At 41.5% G+C, this 17,749-nt stretch overlaps 2 protein-coding genes across 2 annotated transcripts; both read right to left on the bottom strand.

Moving 5' to 3' along the window:
- On the bottom strand, positions 1 to 10,008 carry LOC137914738 (poly(rC)-binding protein 2-like). The gene is made up of 13 exons (XM_068758235.1): positions 9,901 to 10,008; positions 8,724 to 8,846; positions 6,910 to 6,933; positions 6,378 to 6,410; positions 6,125 to 6,241; positions 5,909 to 6,040; positions 5,412 to 5,540; positions 4,595 to 4,669; positions 3,650 to 3,691; positions 2,587 to 2,686; positions 2,231 to 2,283; positions 919 to 1,088; positions 1 to 436 (listed from the first exon to the last, which is right to left on the bottom strand). The coding sequence occupies exons 2-13, from the start codon at positions 8,790 to 8,792 to the stop codon at positions 1 to 3; spliced, it is 1,380 nt and encodes a 459-aa protein (XP_068614336.1). The 5' UTR covers positions 8,793 to 8,846; positions 9,901 to 10,008.
- Positions 10,009 to 10,289: 281 nt separating this feature from the next.
- On the bottom strand, positions 10,290 to 16,029 carry LOC137914731 (proline-rich protein 13-like). The gene is made up of 5 exons (XM_068758227.1): positions 15,858 to 16,029; positions 13,339 to 13,407; positions 13,023 to 13,226; positions 12,655 to 12,968; positions 10,290 to 11,071 (listed from the first exon to the last, which is right to left on the bottom strand). The coding sequence occupies exons 2-5, from the start codon at positions 13,352 to 13,354 to the stop codon at positions 11,018 to 11,020; spliced, it is 588 nt and encodes a 195-aa protein (XP_068614328.1). The 5' UTR covers positions 13,355 to 13,407; positions 15,858 to 16,029; the 3' UTR covers positions 10,290 to 11,017.
- Positions 16,030 to 17,749: the final 1,720 nt, after the last annotated feature.

Below are 17,749 nucleotides of genomic sequence, written 5' to 3'. Positions count from 1 at the left end.
TTAGTAAGGGGAGAGCCTTCGTCTTTTAGACTTGGAGCTCAGCTCGGGGGTGATTTTGGGCTCAATGGCGATTGGGAGTTTTGGGTTACTGGCCCCGCTGACGACATGGAGGGCCAGGAGAGGGACGGGCTTGAGATTAAGGAGGCTCGACACACAGGTAGGAGAGCTGGGGAGCAGGGAATCAGTGGAGGAAGAAGAGGAGGAAGAGGAAGGAGACGGCCCTGCAGCCAACAAGGACAGAGGGATGGAGGTTGAGGGGGGCACCACACAGGAGGAAGAGGAAGAGGAGGAACAGAAGGAGGAGGTAGCAGCAGGAGAGGTGGTGGTGGTAGTAGTAGCAGTGGTGGTAGCAGTAGTAGAGGTGGAGGGAGGGCACGGGCTGGTCTGTTCGGGGTTCAAGGAGGAAGAGGAGGGAGGAGGTTTAGAGGACTCTACACTGTAGAAAGAGAGACAAGGAGAGAGGGACAAGACAGTCGGGATGGGTCACAGGGCAGGCTGGTGAGCAATGGGTGTGTGGGGATTGAGGGGGGGGGGGAAGGGGTGGGGGAGTTACTCAGATGTGATCAAAACACAAGACAAAAGCTTTATTAGAAATCATTTCAGTCGAAAAATAAAACATCTTCAGTGATGGATCAAAGTAAAGTCGCATCCTGACTAGTTAGCATCGTCAGGGATCAACTAAAGACAGTCTGTCCATAAAGCGACATCAGGAAAGGCAATGCTGCTGGTGGGCCTGCTGTATATTTGGATATGATGTTAGGTACATGCATCATTTCTGCCAATTAATTGTATTAATTCATAGATTGTATAATAGATAAATATCTGGCCTTATGGTTGAGCTACATGTAACAGCTCTCCCAGTTCTGAGTGTGAATGCTTACATGGATGCAGGACGTATAAGGCAGACTATCATCTCACCTGGCGTCAATGAGGTAGGAGGCCAAACTGATGCTGGCTGGGGAGCCTGTGATGGTGACCTGGCGGTCCGTGGATCCATCGACTGGATTTGCGATCTTGATCTGAGCACCTGACATTTGCCTGATCTCGTTGATCTTGGCTCCCTGGCGGCCAATGATGCAGCCAATAAACTGTAGAGGAGAAGAGTAAGAGTTAGGGCTAGTGAAATGCTTTACAGGTTGATCTATGCAAACAAGTTGAGACACATTGTAAAAGGCAAATGGGAACAGAACTATGATTTGTCGGAAACTGAAACCCCCATTTAAAAAAATGCATGAAAGACAACATTTCAAATGTAGAATTTTATTTTTATTATGAGCCTTTGTGAATTTGATGACACTTTTCAAAACAGCTGCGACACTCTAGACGAAAACCTGGATACTTAATTACGTCACCCGACAACAGCTTAGTAAGATAGTAAAATAGTAAAAAATAAAAAGTGTAACAAGAAAGGTCAAGTCTTTCTGACGAGGGGTTCACCACTCTATCAAAGGCTGTGCTTGGAAATAGTGCAACAATTTAATAATATTTCTCAAGTGTAAAATTTCAGAGAATCTGGGCATTTGATTTTGTACAACCACAAGATCACTAAAATATTCAGAAAGGAAATCTCTGTATGCAAGGGACAAGGCCGAAAACCATGATTTGATAGGCGTATCTCTGGACCCTTTGGACGTGGCACCACTCCATGCGCTCAAGAACACTTCAAAGCGCCACCGTCTGGGAACAACGTTTATCACTGCTCCACAAAGGCAGGTTGAAACTCTACCGTGCGACGAGGAAACCACAGATAAACCATATCCAGAAACGATTCCTTCACTACATGCGCTCAAGCTCATTTACGATGTATCGAGGTCAAGTGGAAAACTGTCCTGAGGTCTGACGTGTCAGAAATCGTGACCACTGCATCCTCTGGGCTAAAGAAGAGAGGATCCATCTGGCTGGTAATCTGTGGTGGGACTGGGGTGCATCGCACCACAAGGCCTGGGTAACCTGCACATTTGTGAAGGCACTTTTATGCCTTTTTCAGGGAAGGCTGTTAATTCCAGAAAGACAATAACGAACCACATTCTGTATGAATTACAGCAGCATGGAGTCATTCCAAGAGTCTGGGTGCTGAACTGGCCTGATTCAAGTCTCGACTCATCCCCCACTGAAATGTTGGGCCTAATATTAAACATAAAACAAGGGACCGAACTACTGTATAAAACATACACCCATTCTTCAGTTCAATAAAACATGGGTGTGAAAACATGCCAAAAAATTGACTTACATCATTTGGAATGGTCATCTCATGGGAACCAGTTTGGGCAGAAGCATCTATCCCTAACAAATAAGGAAATGATAAACTGATATTAAAATAATACAAATATCAAAATGCAACGTGTGACTCGGGTGACAGGACATTTAATGCTTTAAGTTAGTAATTCAGAAGCTTTTGTGAATTACCTCTCAGATGCTTAGTGAAAACATTAAATGTGTCATCGGACTGAAAGGACATGCACCCAACAGACGTGGAACTCGTGTATACAGGGCTGACACTATTTGAATTTTGTCTCCCACGAACAACACATTATTTTGTGCCTGGCCAGTTGACAAAACGTTGCACGGGGCCCTCGCTGTGCCTACCAGCGAATCCCTGGTTGCTAGGTGCGATGGGGAACGGGCTCTGCTGCATAGCCAGCTGGTGAAGCTTGGTGAGCTGTGGAGAGATAGCAGCAGAGGAAGACTGTGAGAGTGAAAGAGGAGACAGGAGGAGAAATGGAGGAAATGGGAAACACAGGAAGAGGGGAAAACAGAAAAAAACAAAAATCCTCACAGTTAGTACAGATAACACAAAGAACCAAGCACTCAGTACTGTAGCACGCAGATTTCCAATCCATTCACAAAGTTCTTTAAGATCCACTGGTGACAGACAATCAGTGTGCTTTAGGATCTGTCCCTTAGCATTCCTTCAACCAACAGGCCACATCTCCCGGTGATGCCTTCTTGTCTTTGGGATCACAGACGAGGCACAACGGGCATCGGTGTTAATTTCTCATTTTGCATTACGAATTACGATAAAAATCTAGAAGGGCTAAAGGGTTTCTGCCTCACCGAGAAACCAAAAAGAGCTTTAACAACGAACACTGCAATCAGAAACGCGTTTCCAAGAAACGACACAAATCTACACTTCACAAATGTCGCCATATTTCATACCATTATTTTATATATAAAAAAAATAAATAATTGGTATGAAACTCTGTTTTGCCAGAATTCAGAGTCAGTTAAAACAATGAGGCCGAGAGCACACTGCTATCTTGAAGGGCTAATGAAGGGAGCAGGAAGGAACGCGTTTATCTGGGACTGAGTAACGAACAAGCCATGAAAGACAAGAGAAAAAGGAACAGAACCAATTAGCAGGGACAGATTATTATTCGGGATGGAACAGTGGAGATTCTGGACAAACAAAAAAAACGAGAACAAATGGCAGTTTGATTTAAGCCGACCGTCAGCAAACAGCAGAACTACACAAACATGAGGAACCGAAGCACTGCCGTCTCGACACTCAAACATCAGAAGCAGGTTCAGCTGTAAAACAAGGTGAGGGAAGACGGGTGGAAGGGCAGCGGAATATTTTGGGAGCAGGAGTATTTATGGAAGAGGGTGATGGGGGGGGGGGGGGGCATTTACCCAAGACTACTGCACTTACATCTGGCTGTGGAATCGTGTGCTGTCCTTGGACGGCATATGCCTGAAACAAATGAACAGAAGCTTTCACAGGCCCAACATCGGATCTGTGGTCAAGTTACATCTCCAGCTGCGTCTCGCCCAAGACCCCCACAGATGGAATCTTGCTTTAGACTAGTAACTTTAGGATCCGTGTTTGTCTTGTCCAAAGCCTCCACATTTTGAGGAAGAGAGAAATACATAGATACACAGCGTAATTAAGTAGCATCAGAAGGAGAACCTTTCTTTCCAAAGGATTAAAACTACTTTTCATTACATAAGATCATTGTTAGGTGAAGAAGCAAGATAAAAGACTGTAGAGAGGGAAACTGGCTTCAACTCCGAGACACAATGAATAAACAGACAGAGAGAGAGAGAGAGATACCACAGGATACCTCTATGGTTAATGTCTTTTGAATGTCAAATGACTAGAACGGTGATACTCTTTAAATAACAAGTCTAAGCAGCTAGACTCTAATTCCCTCAGTGGTCACTCTCAGATATAAAATCTGGAATTGTGATTTGAGGTGCTCTTACTTTAAGTAAATGGCTACTATTAAATACCCCTAATACAGCCACATCCATGGAAACTATCATAATGAGCTCTTACACCTCTATAAATACAACACAGTCCAGTTGAACACCAGCTATGTCCTCAGTGCCGGTATATAAACAGTATAGATATCATCGAAGCAGATTTCATGGCAGAGCAATTTGCTCTGGATTCCACTAGACTGTACGATACTCAATGATGTGGACAGCGGATGTCGATTAGAGCCTTTCATCATGTCGACATTTCCAAATCTAATTCTCAGTAAACAAAAGCTTCACAAACAGATGTCAGAAATATCAGTTGACTAAAGCTCCGGTACGACTCAGCAAAACACGGTGAATGAACCGGCGGAACCTTCTGACGTGTCGTACGTACCTGTCCACCTGCAAAGATGACGGGGGATCCCGAAGGCTTGGGTCGGTAAGGGATAGTGACCCCCTTAGGGGGAGACTGCATGAGACAAAGCAGATGGAAATAACATATAACTCATATGATAGTAATTGGTTCAACGTCATAACAACTCTAAAATACATAAGAAATGCAGCATACGGCTACTAGCATTAATAGTAGCAACAAGAAAAGTACAATCTCAAAGCCACACGTCTTACAACCACTCAGCTTAGGAGTGTCTTCATCAAATTGAACCCATTTCGTTTCAGGAAAATATGTTCACATCATGAAAAACTCACTTTTCCCATGTTTCTACACTATTATGATGGTTTTGGGTCACCACCAACCCAAAAACAGCAAAATAAACCACCAAGTGAATCCTGCACGCAATGACTTTCGTTTCAATTATGTTTTCAGAGGCTTTTCTGACAGAGCTGTTTGAGACAGAAAAGAGGGATGCTGTCCTGCAGCAGCTGTTTGCTATTTTGATAAAAAAAAACTTTACAGATATTTCATACAAGTGTCTGGGAACTGTGATAACTTGTGGAGAAAAAAAAAAAAAGAAAAGAGTATAATATGTGATCTTTAAACGAACACTGAAAGCAGCATCACCTTGGCAGGGGACCAAAATTAAGGAAATTAAGAGTTCAGTGGTAATTATTAGAGCGATGTTCCAAGACAATTATAATAATAATTCATTAAATAAAAAGAGCTGTAATCCTATATTGGCTTCAGACTTCACTAAGCCAAATGATCACACCAAGTCTCATTGCTACTTTACAGATCCGCTGCTTTCACTCACCTCAAGCATGACCACACAGATCTGCTTCACACACTCGATTATCGACTGGGGAGTACCGGCGATGGTGATGGCGCGCTCTGTGGAGTTGGGGAGCATGTCTCCTGCCACTTGCACCTGAGCACCAGTCGACTGGAACACAAAGAGAGAGATAAATATAAATTAGACTCGCATTGAGCAGCCTGCAGAATATCAGTGTCTGTAATAAACAGACAGCAAACACTACAGGGATTGGACAATGGCCTGAAAACAACAGATTTGATTGAAAATCCTCTTAAATCTATACCTGTGGGTGACCTAAAGCAACAATTCACCTACGGTATACTGCATGTTTGCGGTGGTGGGAGGAAGATGAAGAGCCCACTGAGAATGGGTGATGAACCCATGCAGACAAGGAGAACAAGTCTCAGCAGAATTGAACCCGTGACCTTCTTGCAGTGAGCCCAGCGCTACCCAATGGACGGTTACGTTTCACGTGTTTTATATTACATGACGCATACCTCTCGGATTTCCTTGATCTTGCAACCACCTTTCCCAATGAGGGAACCACACTGGCTCGCAGGCACCACAAGGCGCAGCGTCACCGGGGGCTTGCTGGTGGCCGTGCTGTTTGTCATCGAGCTGCTTATATCCTGGAGCAAATATGAAGGTTAATCCAATTTGTGTCTGGCTTAATTAAAGCAGAGAGAAATGCCAGTTCAAATTAGGACCTATACCTCTTCCAACTTTTCAATGATCATGGAGAATCCTTTAAAGATGGCAGTGGTCGGACCTGCCAAAGTAATGATCCTCTCAGGACAATTTCCCTCAGAGATGTTGATGCGAGCGCCGCTCTACGGAGAGAAAACGAGTTGAAGGATGAAACTTGAAGACTTTCTATGAAAGACAAAAACCCCTCCACAATAATTACAGTATTATGCTACATCCTGCTGTGCTTTACCACAACCAGAGTAAAGAATAAACCCTCACCTCTTCTCTCATCTTCTTCACAGATTCACCTTTCTGTTAGCAAAGAAGACCATGAGTCAAAATCACAACCACTTAAGACGTATCTTCAAACGTTATCGCCGGCGTCGGTTTGTTTTAGCAAGATAACTGAAACCGTTCTGCATGGATCTTGAGGAAATGTTGGGAATCATACCAGGAACACTTGATCAAAATCGGGTGATGATCCACAAGAGCTCCTGGATTCTGCATCACTTTGAAATTTCCGGCAACATTGTAGTTTCAAAATGTGTTCCTCAAACAGCAGAAATGGCATCCGGCGTACAACTTTGCCAGAATTAAGCATGCAATCGACCAGAAGGTAAAAACTCACTTTTACTTTTCATGGTTGATGTATAAAGATACCAAGAACAATTTAGAACCTTTTGATGATGATCCAGATCACCATGTGGACGGTGTAAATCCAATTAGGAGGGGAATGAGCTGCTTGGCAGAAGTCTGTGCTTGCCGAGTGCTTTTCTAGTTATAAGATCCAAAATTTTAAACGGCATCTTACCTTTCCGATTATACTTCCAACTTCCTAAAACAGGAAAAGAGACACCTATTAGGCATATTAATAGATTTTTTAAACGCATGTATCTCAACAAAGAGAGTTGGGTGCATCAAACTTTTTATATAACAGAAATGTCAATCACCATGGTTACATGGTTTCTCCAAACACTTTGTCAGGATGAAAGGTTATTTCTCTCAGAGCATCTCCTTCAGAAATCTTCCAATGTTTGTATTCACAAACATTGGAAGATTAGCAATGCTGCCTTTGATCCAAACAGGCCAATCTGAAGAAAATTAGCCAAATTGCAAGACCATCATAACATTGCAAATCACATAGGCCGTTCTTTTCTTTTTAGTCTGAAGATGGTGCTGTTGACCATGGAGAGATTCAGTCATGCACACAGTATTCGTAAGATAATCTCAAGCATGTGCTGGCGCCTGTTTCAGGACAGCGGAAGCTTGCATCGATACACGGCTATGTCTACAGTATGGGTATTTGATGAGCCACTTCTTACCACAAAGCATCTCGACATTTCAGAACCATCAGCAAACCACAGTGGGGCTCTGTGATGCAACATGTGTGCATCTGCTATGCTGCCGTCACGGAAGCGAGATGGCATACGCATCGTTATGCTCGTTACTGTTGCATCATGTCAGAAATGTAAAAATGGTTATTTAGGAATTAGAGATGGGTGTTGATTTTTTCCGTTAAAGCTTTTATATATTGAATTATGTGCAAGCAGACATGTATAATCTAAGGTACAAACTAAATGCAAATTTGTAGAGCACAAAAGTAGCCATTATAACATAAATATCATCACGCCATTAAGTCTCCAATAGTTATCAAATTATAAGAAAATCGAGCAGCATACATGATTATTTTTTTGTCAGAACAAAAATATGTTTTTTGCTCCTTTGCTTTTAACCCGAACCTGCTCATAACGTAGTATTATTGTCAAAACTTGCTGGTAAGACTCTTTTGTTGTTTTTGTTGCTTTAACTAACAAGAACATAGAGATAGTTCCAAAGGCTAAAAAAAGGAAACATGATTTAGCAGTAAAAATAAATAAAGTAATGTAGAGAACTTCTTTAATTAAATACCGCCAATATAACTGGTCAAAGCAAAACACGAGCTGATGAGATCAATGGCCATTGGCCAGCTTTTCCAGCAGACAAAGTCTGATGTTAAGATGTTCAGACCAAAAAAAAAAAACATATTAGAGCTTAAACATTGCTGAAGGTGACAGGTTATAATGCTCTGCAGAAAAAAGAAAATTCTCAATTTGTATTTGTTTGCGTCATACCCATCTCTACGAGTAATCTAATTTGATCTATGTACGGGGGTGCACATAAATGGTCTGAAAGCGTTCATGCATGATCAAAATAACAATGTACTGCATGTACTAGAACAATAAGGGCTTGTCGCATAGCACCAGTGTTGACATGAAGCTGTGAGAAACCGCATGTTAAATACAAATTTAGCTTTAATCTGAACACGGATAGTCAAAGATGTGAGTGCCAAGAAACTTCTTCAGATGTTCCTTTGAGCAGCAGAAAGAATATTTTTTTTGATGCACCCACATCTATGACCATTCAGAAAACATCAGAGAACAATCCTAGAGAGAAAAATGTTAACACAACTTTCTTAAATTCCAGATTTGATGAGTCCAAGTCCATCCAACAATAGGAGATCGTTCTGCTGCTCCCAATGCAGGGTTGCCAATTTGGATTTTTTCCGACGGTAGTGGATCCTGGCACACGCCGCTATAATCATACACCACTAAAGTGCTGACATAAGCAGCTGATGGGTGACCTCACCTTGCCATGCATGAGCAGCCTGATGGTGAGGGTGACATTGAGCCCTCCTTCAATCACACCGGAGTCCATAACTGCAAACTAGCTGTTGGTACAGAACTGGCGTCTTTCTTCACAGAGATGGATCTAAACAAAAATACAAAGCAGACAACAAATGCAAGGATGATGTTAGAGCGACAACACTCAATATTACAATGTAGATCAGGCGTAATGAAAGAAAATGATGTCAAGCCCTCATTTTGTAACAGTAGCATGGTAAAGCCGACTGAAATGCACTTCTCATGGCGTTTTGACAATAGACTTAATAGATTTTACACGCAAAAGGTTGTACCATAATCCTTCTGAGACTTTTGATTCTGTCCCTTCCATGCCACTGCATATTTTAAGGAATACGGTTTATACGTGGCTATAATTTAAATATTAGTATTTATTTATAAACATGTTTTAGGAAAGAAATTGTCTTATTACAACTAAAACACTCCAGGTCATGCATCATAATTTGCCTTAAAGCTTTAAACTGGATGAAAACATTTGCAAAGTCAGGTTGTATATACTGTACAACAAAAAAACATTTTCAACGGTATGAAGCATCTGAGTCAAAAGCTTCGATTTAGAACACATAGGGGGGCGGCTAGCTTACACACCATGCTGTACGCATGCAACATCTCACAGCTGCTGCGACCCCAGATATCTTGCTTCAAACAAATGGCTTATCCGTTAAATATGAATCAGGTTTCTCTAAACGTGTAAAAGGGGTATATTTAATAAATTACTTCCTGTGTGGTCTTAGATTTAACGCATTTTACAATCACCGCTTGCTGCCAGTCTTTTAGCCAATTAGCATTTTTGGTAGCTCACTGTTCTGTGGAAATGAATGAAGCGCGCGACAGCTACTTAGCAACCCGACCTCGGTAGTTCAATCAGTCTTCAATCAGCAACAACTGCTAGAAATATCGGCATTCTTCTTGACATGGCTGTTGACGTTTTTTGAATTAATTGTAAGCAAAACAGAACAGAACGACGTTCGAAAGATGCATTAAATTCAAACTTCCCGTGGATAGACAAGCTAGCAGGAGACTGCGTGCTCACCGTCACGCGGCCTGCTAGCTAGCGCCTGGGTGCTATTTCTAAACCGCCACCTCAGATAATTAAAATACGAAAACGTCTGAAGACAACTCACCTGATTCGCGTGCTCGTAAATGATCGGGGGAAGGGTTGGGGTTGTCAGGGTAGAAGGGGAGAGGTTCGGGAGGGTGGAAACCCGGGGGAGAGTTTCGAAAGGATTCGGGGGGAGAGGGAAGAAAGTGATGTGAGATCGAGCTCCACTCCTTTACACAAAGACAACAAAATGATCACCTCTGAACTTTACCCTTTCACCCAACCCAGAAACACCCTGACACGAAGACGCCCCAGAAGATCACGACAATAAATACAAGCTCTAGAAATACATTTGTCGAACACTATGCTACAATATTGATAAATGAAAAGGTATAATTCAGAAATGCACTTTTTACCAAACATTGTTGCTTTATATTCGACGTGTACCGTGCTGATAAATAAACAAACCCACGTGTTTTCACATTTATTTCAAGAGTAATTATCAAATACAGATTATCTACCACTGTTTCTTATTTGGTCATATTTGAAAACTTTAATGAAATATTTATCTTCCACTACTGGGCATAAAATGTACTGCAGTTTATACTGAAGACGGGCCCATGATTTTTAATGTTCTTACATTTATTGAGCAAGATTAATAAAATACCTTCTATATAAGATTACGATTGGTAGAGCCACAAAGCAATTTACACGAGCATTGCATTTTCTTGACAACCAAGTGCAGTGGTGAACAAAATAGTTATTTTGAGCAGAAAAAAGGCCAACAGGACTAGATACAGACAGTAAAGCCTACACATTTATACACCATTCTCTACCTCCAGTTCTGATTTCCCATGAAAAAAAAAAATAATTACATTCTCTTTTACTTGACCTCAGTGTTTGATTTTCTCAAACATACAGAACAATTTGTAAAAGTTATCTGCACATACGTTCCCCCCGACGAAAGATTTCAATGTCTTTATAGTAATGAACAAACAAAAAAATACAGGAAATATGGCACACAATGGAATCCCCTGAACAGTTTATGTATGCATTCCCAATAAAAATAGACCCACTTTTTTTCTTTTAGAAATATCTTGTTAACATTGAGAGGCGTGACTGTTCTGTATTTATCTTCTTTAGTACAGATACACTTTTTTCATCGCAGTATTTTGTGTGAAAGCCTGTAATGGCTGGCTTCAGTCGCTACTGCTGCTGCTGCTACTGCTACTGCTGCTGCTGCTGCTGGAGGACTGTGGGGGAAAAAATACATTTACCGGTATATATATATATATATATATTTATATGATAACATATTTTAATTACAGTACTAAACACACACAAATGCTTAATATAATTTATGCTGCCTTTTCAGATATTGAATATCTTTAGTGCAAAGGTTAAAAATCTAAGAATTATGTCCCATAATTCCCATAATAGATACAGTCATAGGAAACGGAAGGAAAATATTGTATCAGCCTTTTTCAAGCCAGTGACTACTAATCTATCACAGATTATGAAGGTAGGTAGATTTTTGGTTTCAGGAGGAGATAGAAAATAGCCAGCAAGGATGAGCTGCTAAGGGACTGTGTCAGGCAGCAGAAATCAAATGAGAGTACAGAGGAGGAGGAGCAGGGAATCTGGAGGGACAAGCCCCTACATGCCATTTACCACCATCAAGTCGAAGAAGTGGCAGACATTTAAAAAAATCCCAGCAGTGGCTTGAAAATGCTGGGCTGACAGTCAACATCCAGGCACTCATCATGGCAAAACAAGTGCAGGCCCTAAGTACAAGAGTCATAGAAGCCAGGATCTACCAAAGTAGCTCAGACCCAAGGTGCAGAGTCTGTGCCAGTCCATGAGACAGTCCATGGTAGTGGGGACACTCGGAGCAGTAACCCCCAAACTGGGAGAGTGGCTCCAACAGATCCCAGGAAAGCCATCTGAGGCCTTAGTCCTAGGAATAGCTAAGATACTGCACAGTACCCTGAAACTCAAAACTGCATAGATGTTGTTCTTACAGTAACCATGCTGGCTGGAAACCTAAATTGCATCTATGTGTCAAAGTGTTTGTCTGAAGGATAAAAATCAAAACAGTAGCATGATCCGTGTAAAATGCTGAAATCCGGACTGGCAGAGCAAAGCCAACACCAGAACTGTTGTGGACATCTTAAAATCAAGGCTTGCAGCATTTATCAACACCAACAGGCTGAGCTAATAATTAATTAGTACAAATTGCCCTAATTGATATAACCTCTTTTTTTTTTGTTCCCTTTGTTCTCAGTAAATTAGAGAGAGGCTTCCACTGGCAATAGAAAGTTATGTAGCGTGAATGTATCATTAACAAATAAACGCTTCTTGTCCAATGGCCATCGGCATTCAGACCAGTCGGTCGGCTGCCTTGCCCCATTGCCACCTGCTTTCAAAGTGTTTAGGCTGCGACACCAAGGATGTATGGATGGAACGCCATCTGGTTGCCTTCGTGATGCTGAGCCAATCATTATACTATTTGCATACGCTTGGGGGGTAAAGCTGGCTATTTTCATTTTCATTTTTAGCAATAGGTAAGCCCTGTTTGTTCATAACAGCACTGTGTCTCATTGTACTCACTGAGTCATGATTGTAACTACCGTATATTACTTGTTGAAGACCTGTGTTTGCAGCTCTGACTGAAATCAAGTTGAGACTTGAGCCTGAGCCTGAGCCTGAGCCTTTGGAGTGCAGACAAGTTTAAATGCATCCTTTTTATCCAGCAATGACGTTGATATTTCTCCTGAATGAGGGAAAGGACATTATAAAGAATTCTTCAATGGGACGTCATTAAAACTGAGCTCACCTTGCCATGTTTGTGTTGCCCATGCTTGTGGTGATCAAGGCCATGGTGATCGAGTTTGTGCCCCTTGTGTCCTTTCTTCAACTTCTTCCCCTTTTTATGGCCTTTATGTACCTTTCCTCCACCTAATGCGCCTTTCAAAGGATTTAGCCCACCATGATGATGACCTTTGTGGTGGTGACCCCCTTTAGGAGAATGTGGGTATTTACCAGGGTATCCACCTGCATGCGAGACACCTGGGTACCCAACAGCAGGATTGACACCTGGGTACCCAACAGCAGGAGAGACCCCTGGGTACCCAACAGCAGGAGAGACCCCTGGGTATCCAACAGCAGGAGGGACACCTGGGTACCCAACAGCAGGAGAGACACCTGGGTATCCACCCGGAGCCATAGGATAAAGCTGAGATCCTGGGGCTGAATATGGCATGGCCCCTGGAGGTACATTTGGCATCTTGGTAGTTGGCTTCATGCCACCTGGGTACTGGCCAGGTTGGGGGAAGAGTCCTGGTGCAGGGGCAGCAGGATATGCAGGGTTGTAGCCTGGAGGGTAGGCAGGGTTTGGTAGCGGAGCGCCTGAGATACATGAAAATATTTCAATGCCTTATTAATCAGAGCACCTATGTAAAACAGGCTGAAGCGAGAATAAGTGTGTGTGTATATATATATATATAAATATATATCCCACCGTTATTTGGCCACATGGTTAAAATTTTTGACCTCAAAAGTCAAGCACTTCAGCTCTCCTGCAAGCGTCCTGAGGAGACAATGAGAAGGGAAACACAATGAACAAAAAGGTTTTCATGGGGGGAAACAGTAGCTTTTATCATGTCTCTAATTAGACTGAGAAACAATCTCAAATATCCTACTCGGCTTCAAATGACAGTTGTCAAAACATTAGTTTCAACCCGACATGTATAACACCTATTTTTGCAAGGAAATAACAGAATTCTATTTTATTACGCTTCACTCACTTTATGAGCAGAACAGCAGGTCACCTCAGGCTGCTTCTCTAATTGTTTGAAATCTCAGCTGACCTGCTTGTCAAAAGTTGAAAGACTAACATCGACTAATTTGGCTGGCGCCCCTCAATTAGGAGTAGCATGTATTTGTCATGACGTCATTGCTAGGGTCATTGCAAAATGTAAACACAGGAAACAAATACTGGTGATGGGGGGGGGGGGTGGGGGAAGATTATTTTATTATGGTCCATGTTAGCCTTTTAAACTGATGATTGAAACTGACAAAACAAGGAACTGTCATGCGCTGTTAGGTGTGTCAATATCTTCAAGCCAAAATGTGAATCTCATCTTACATCTATTTACACAACGAACAATTCATTATCAGTTTCAACGTGATTGTCTTGCAGCATAGATTGCACGTGTGTGATTGTGTGTGTGTGATGCACAGCAATCAGTACGGTGGCCCTGAAGTGCAAATCACAACAACAAATCGTATTGCACACAATAAAGAAGGAATCGCGCAAACAAGAAAAAAACACACACACAAATAAGGAATCGCGCAAACAAGAAAAAAACACACACACAAATAAGGAATCACGCAAACAAGAAATGAAATCACACAAACAAGAATCGAAATCACGCAAACAAGAAATGAAATCACGCAAACAAGAATACAAAACACGCAAGCAAGAATCGAAATCACGCAAACAAGAATACAAAACACGCAAGCAAGAATCGAAATCACGCAAACAAGAATAGAAATCACGCAAACAAGAAATGAAATCACGCAAACAAGAATAGAAATCACGCAAACAAGAAATGAAATCACGCAAACAAGAAAGCTCCAAACCGGAAATGCTAAATATCGGACATGTCCAAACCGGAAATGCTAAATATCGGACATGAGGGGTCTGGTTGCTGATTGGACAGAAGCACTGTCAATCATTCTGACTTTCGCTCCAGGTTTCCCGTAATTGAGCAGCAATTAGTAGCAATTGAGTAGTAGGTAAGAGAACAGCGTGAGATACAAAAATATGTTTTGCCGTCATTGTGGTAAAAAGTTACCCGAAGAAGAACGGCCGAACTATTGCAGTGGTTGCGGCAAGAGACTTCAAGGGATTCTGGACAATGAACCAACCGCATGTCAACTATTGCATCATAAGTGTGTCCCGCATCAAAATAATTACTGATAATGTCTTCGGTGGCAGCCATAATTACAAATGAACTTTCTCAGCAATCAGCTTTCGGACCTCTGCATGTCCGATATTTAGCATTTCCGGTTTGGAGTTTTCTTGTTTGCGTGATTTCATTTCTTGTTTGCGTGATTTCTATTCTTGTTTGCGTGATTTCATTTCTTGTTTGCGTGATTTCATTTCTTGTTTGCGTGATTTCTATTCTTGTTTGCGTGTTTTGTATTCTTGTTTGCGTGATTTCATTTCTTGTTTGCGTGATTTCGATTCTTGCTTGCGTGTTTTGTATTCTTGTTTGCGTGTTTTGTATTCTTGTTTGCGTGTTTTGTATTCTTGTTTGCGTGTTTTGTATTCTTGTTTGCGTGATTTCGATTCTTGTTTGTGTGTTTTCTATTCTTGTTTGCGTGATTTATTATTTGTGTGTGTGTTTTTTCTCGTTTGCGTGATTTCTTATTTGTGTGTGTGTTTTTTTCTTGTTTGCGCGATTCCTTCTTTATTGTGTGCGCTACGATTTGTTGTTGTGTTTTGCACTTCAGGGCCACCGTAAATCAGGAAAAGAAAGCAGAAGGAAACCCAGGTGAGGAAATAGACAGAGGGTGAACGTGGTTATAGCAGCAGAAAAAAAGAGATCATTCCCTGGATAATTCTGCATGCATGGGAGCCTCGCCGCCTCAGGATCTGATCCCAGAACAGTCCCCACTGTAGAATGTAGTGTGTCGATAATAAACATTTCATGAAAGAGCAGAGGGTGTCTAAAATAAATAAATATTGCAGCCTCATGCTCGAGTCACGAGGATCACGGTGAGCTAACCTTTACTTGACCACCTGAATGGCAAACTCTGTGTCGATTCTCGCTAACTTAACCGAAGCACAAGAAATGTGTATGACGTCACACGACGCGCCTACAAGTGCTGTAGCAACACCTTGAACAACATTACAAGAAGGATGACGACAAACAGAACTACGGCAACTGGTGTAGGACATACATCATGACATTAAACCGAATAATCTACAATTTTGTCCCACTTTCATCTTGACGCAGTTTGCGTCCCTACCTCAGAGACTTGCCCCCAGGTCAGCTGAACTCAGCGGGTTCCCAGTTTCACTTCCGCATCGGAGCCGCACAGAAGCGACAAGGAAAGCGTCGGGCTGCCACGCCCATTCCTAAAGACTTTAACAGCGGACTTTAACAGCAGAAAACCGGTCGGCCTGGAAAATATTACCCGAATTCTGCGTCACAAAGACAACAAAACTTAAAGGGACGTTCGCCCTGCGCCACTTGTCAGCAGATGCCCATTACGTCATGGAACATGACTCATCAGTTACGTGAACGAGGCACTCAAAACAGGTTTACAGGTTTTCTGGAGCTGTGATGGATTTTATTTGAAGAAAAACAACAAATATATCATTCAAAACTTTCGCTGAGACGCACTCAACAATGCAAGCAAACATAAAGGCCAAGGATAAACATTCTAATCTACAGAGTATCTTCTGTTCACTTTGATCTCATCCCTAATGCATGTTTCAAGTCTTTAATTTCTTGACTTACATGCCTGTATTCATTATTCACACAGTCAACAAAATTAAGGGAAATGGTTAATGATTTAGAAAATGTTTATTTTGTAATGACAAAAGAGTGGAAAGATTCCTGAATGCACCCATGTTTCCTTGATTCCCAAATTGTATTAATTCTTCCTTGCCACATATCCAGCCATTGATCCAAATTCAATCAAAAGCTATCAGGTGTATAAGTGTACTAGATGAGAAAAGTGAAAGAGAACCTTTCTTATACTCTTAAAAAGTTAAAGAAAAAAACTTTAGTTTTATGAAAATTCACCATGATTGGGCATATTTGGAACTTTAATCAGGCACTGAACTACTTTCAATGAAACATTTTGGAAAGTTGCCGCATGGGTCAGATCAGCAAACCAGGTGTGTAGTTTTGTGCATCTTTTGGGGAGAGGTATGATCTTACTGTGTCATTTACACAAGTTCTATTCCAACAGTAGCATGAAGAAGATTTTCAGTGAAAAAAACAATTGCTGCACAGCTGGTTTATTAGAATACATATTGTAACAGTTATCATGAGCTGTGTGAACTCCACTGTTTTTTTTTAAACTGAGAAATCAGAAATGTAACCAAGAAAAAGGTTTTTTTTTACTTTGTAAGGGTAATTCATAGTTGTCATTTGTCAGTACCATTTTTTCAATTATAATTCCAAAACAAAAAATAATGTATCCCATTTTGCTGATAGAGCTATTTACTATAATGTACCTGGATTACAGTTCATTTACCCAGTTGTAAGTATGTAACAGACACAAAAGAATAATGGAAATAGTTATCTGCGGATTGCAAACTGATGAAAAAAATAAATAAAAAATGATCGCATATTAGAATAGTTCACATGTTTGATATGTAGGATAAAATAAGACTGAAGAAAGACAAATCTGTCCATAACACCCATTACATTTAGTCAGATGTCAGTATCACAGAGTATTTCCTGCAGTGTCAGGGATCAGCTTTTATTGTCATTGCTACCTACTCAACACTAAAACAGAATGTACTACCAGGATGCAACTGGTGTAAGAATACCTGCAGTAACAGTTCCCGGTGTTGCAGTAAGAAGATACAGTATGTAAATTAATAAATTCATTCATTCATCTTCTTGAGAACTAGATGATTGTAATATAATCCTCTTCAGCCACTTATCCAAAATAGGGGTAGGGTGTTATGCTGGAGCAGGCCACAGGCGAGATGAGGGGTACACACTGGACGAGTCACCAGCTCATTACATAGACAAACAAACATTCTCGCTCACAGTCACATCTACGGTCAAATTAGCGTGTCCAATTCACATAAGTTGCATGTTATTGATGGTGGGAGGAAGCCAGCGAACCGGAGACCTTGTTATTGTGAGGCAACAGCACTACCCACTGCCCCACTGTGC

Source organism: Brachionichthys hirsutus, unplaced genomic scaffold (genome assembly GCF_040956055.1).
Source record: "Brachionichthys hirsutus isolate HB-005 unplaced genomic scaffold, CSIRO-AGI_Bhir_v1 contig_1437, whole genome shotgun sequence".
Taxonomy (NCBI): Eukaryota; Metazoa; Chordata; class Actinopteri; order Lophiiformes; family Brachionichthyidae; genus Brachionichthys; species Brachionichthys hirsutus.
This window is presented reverse-complemented; position numbering and strand designations above follow the sequence as displayed.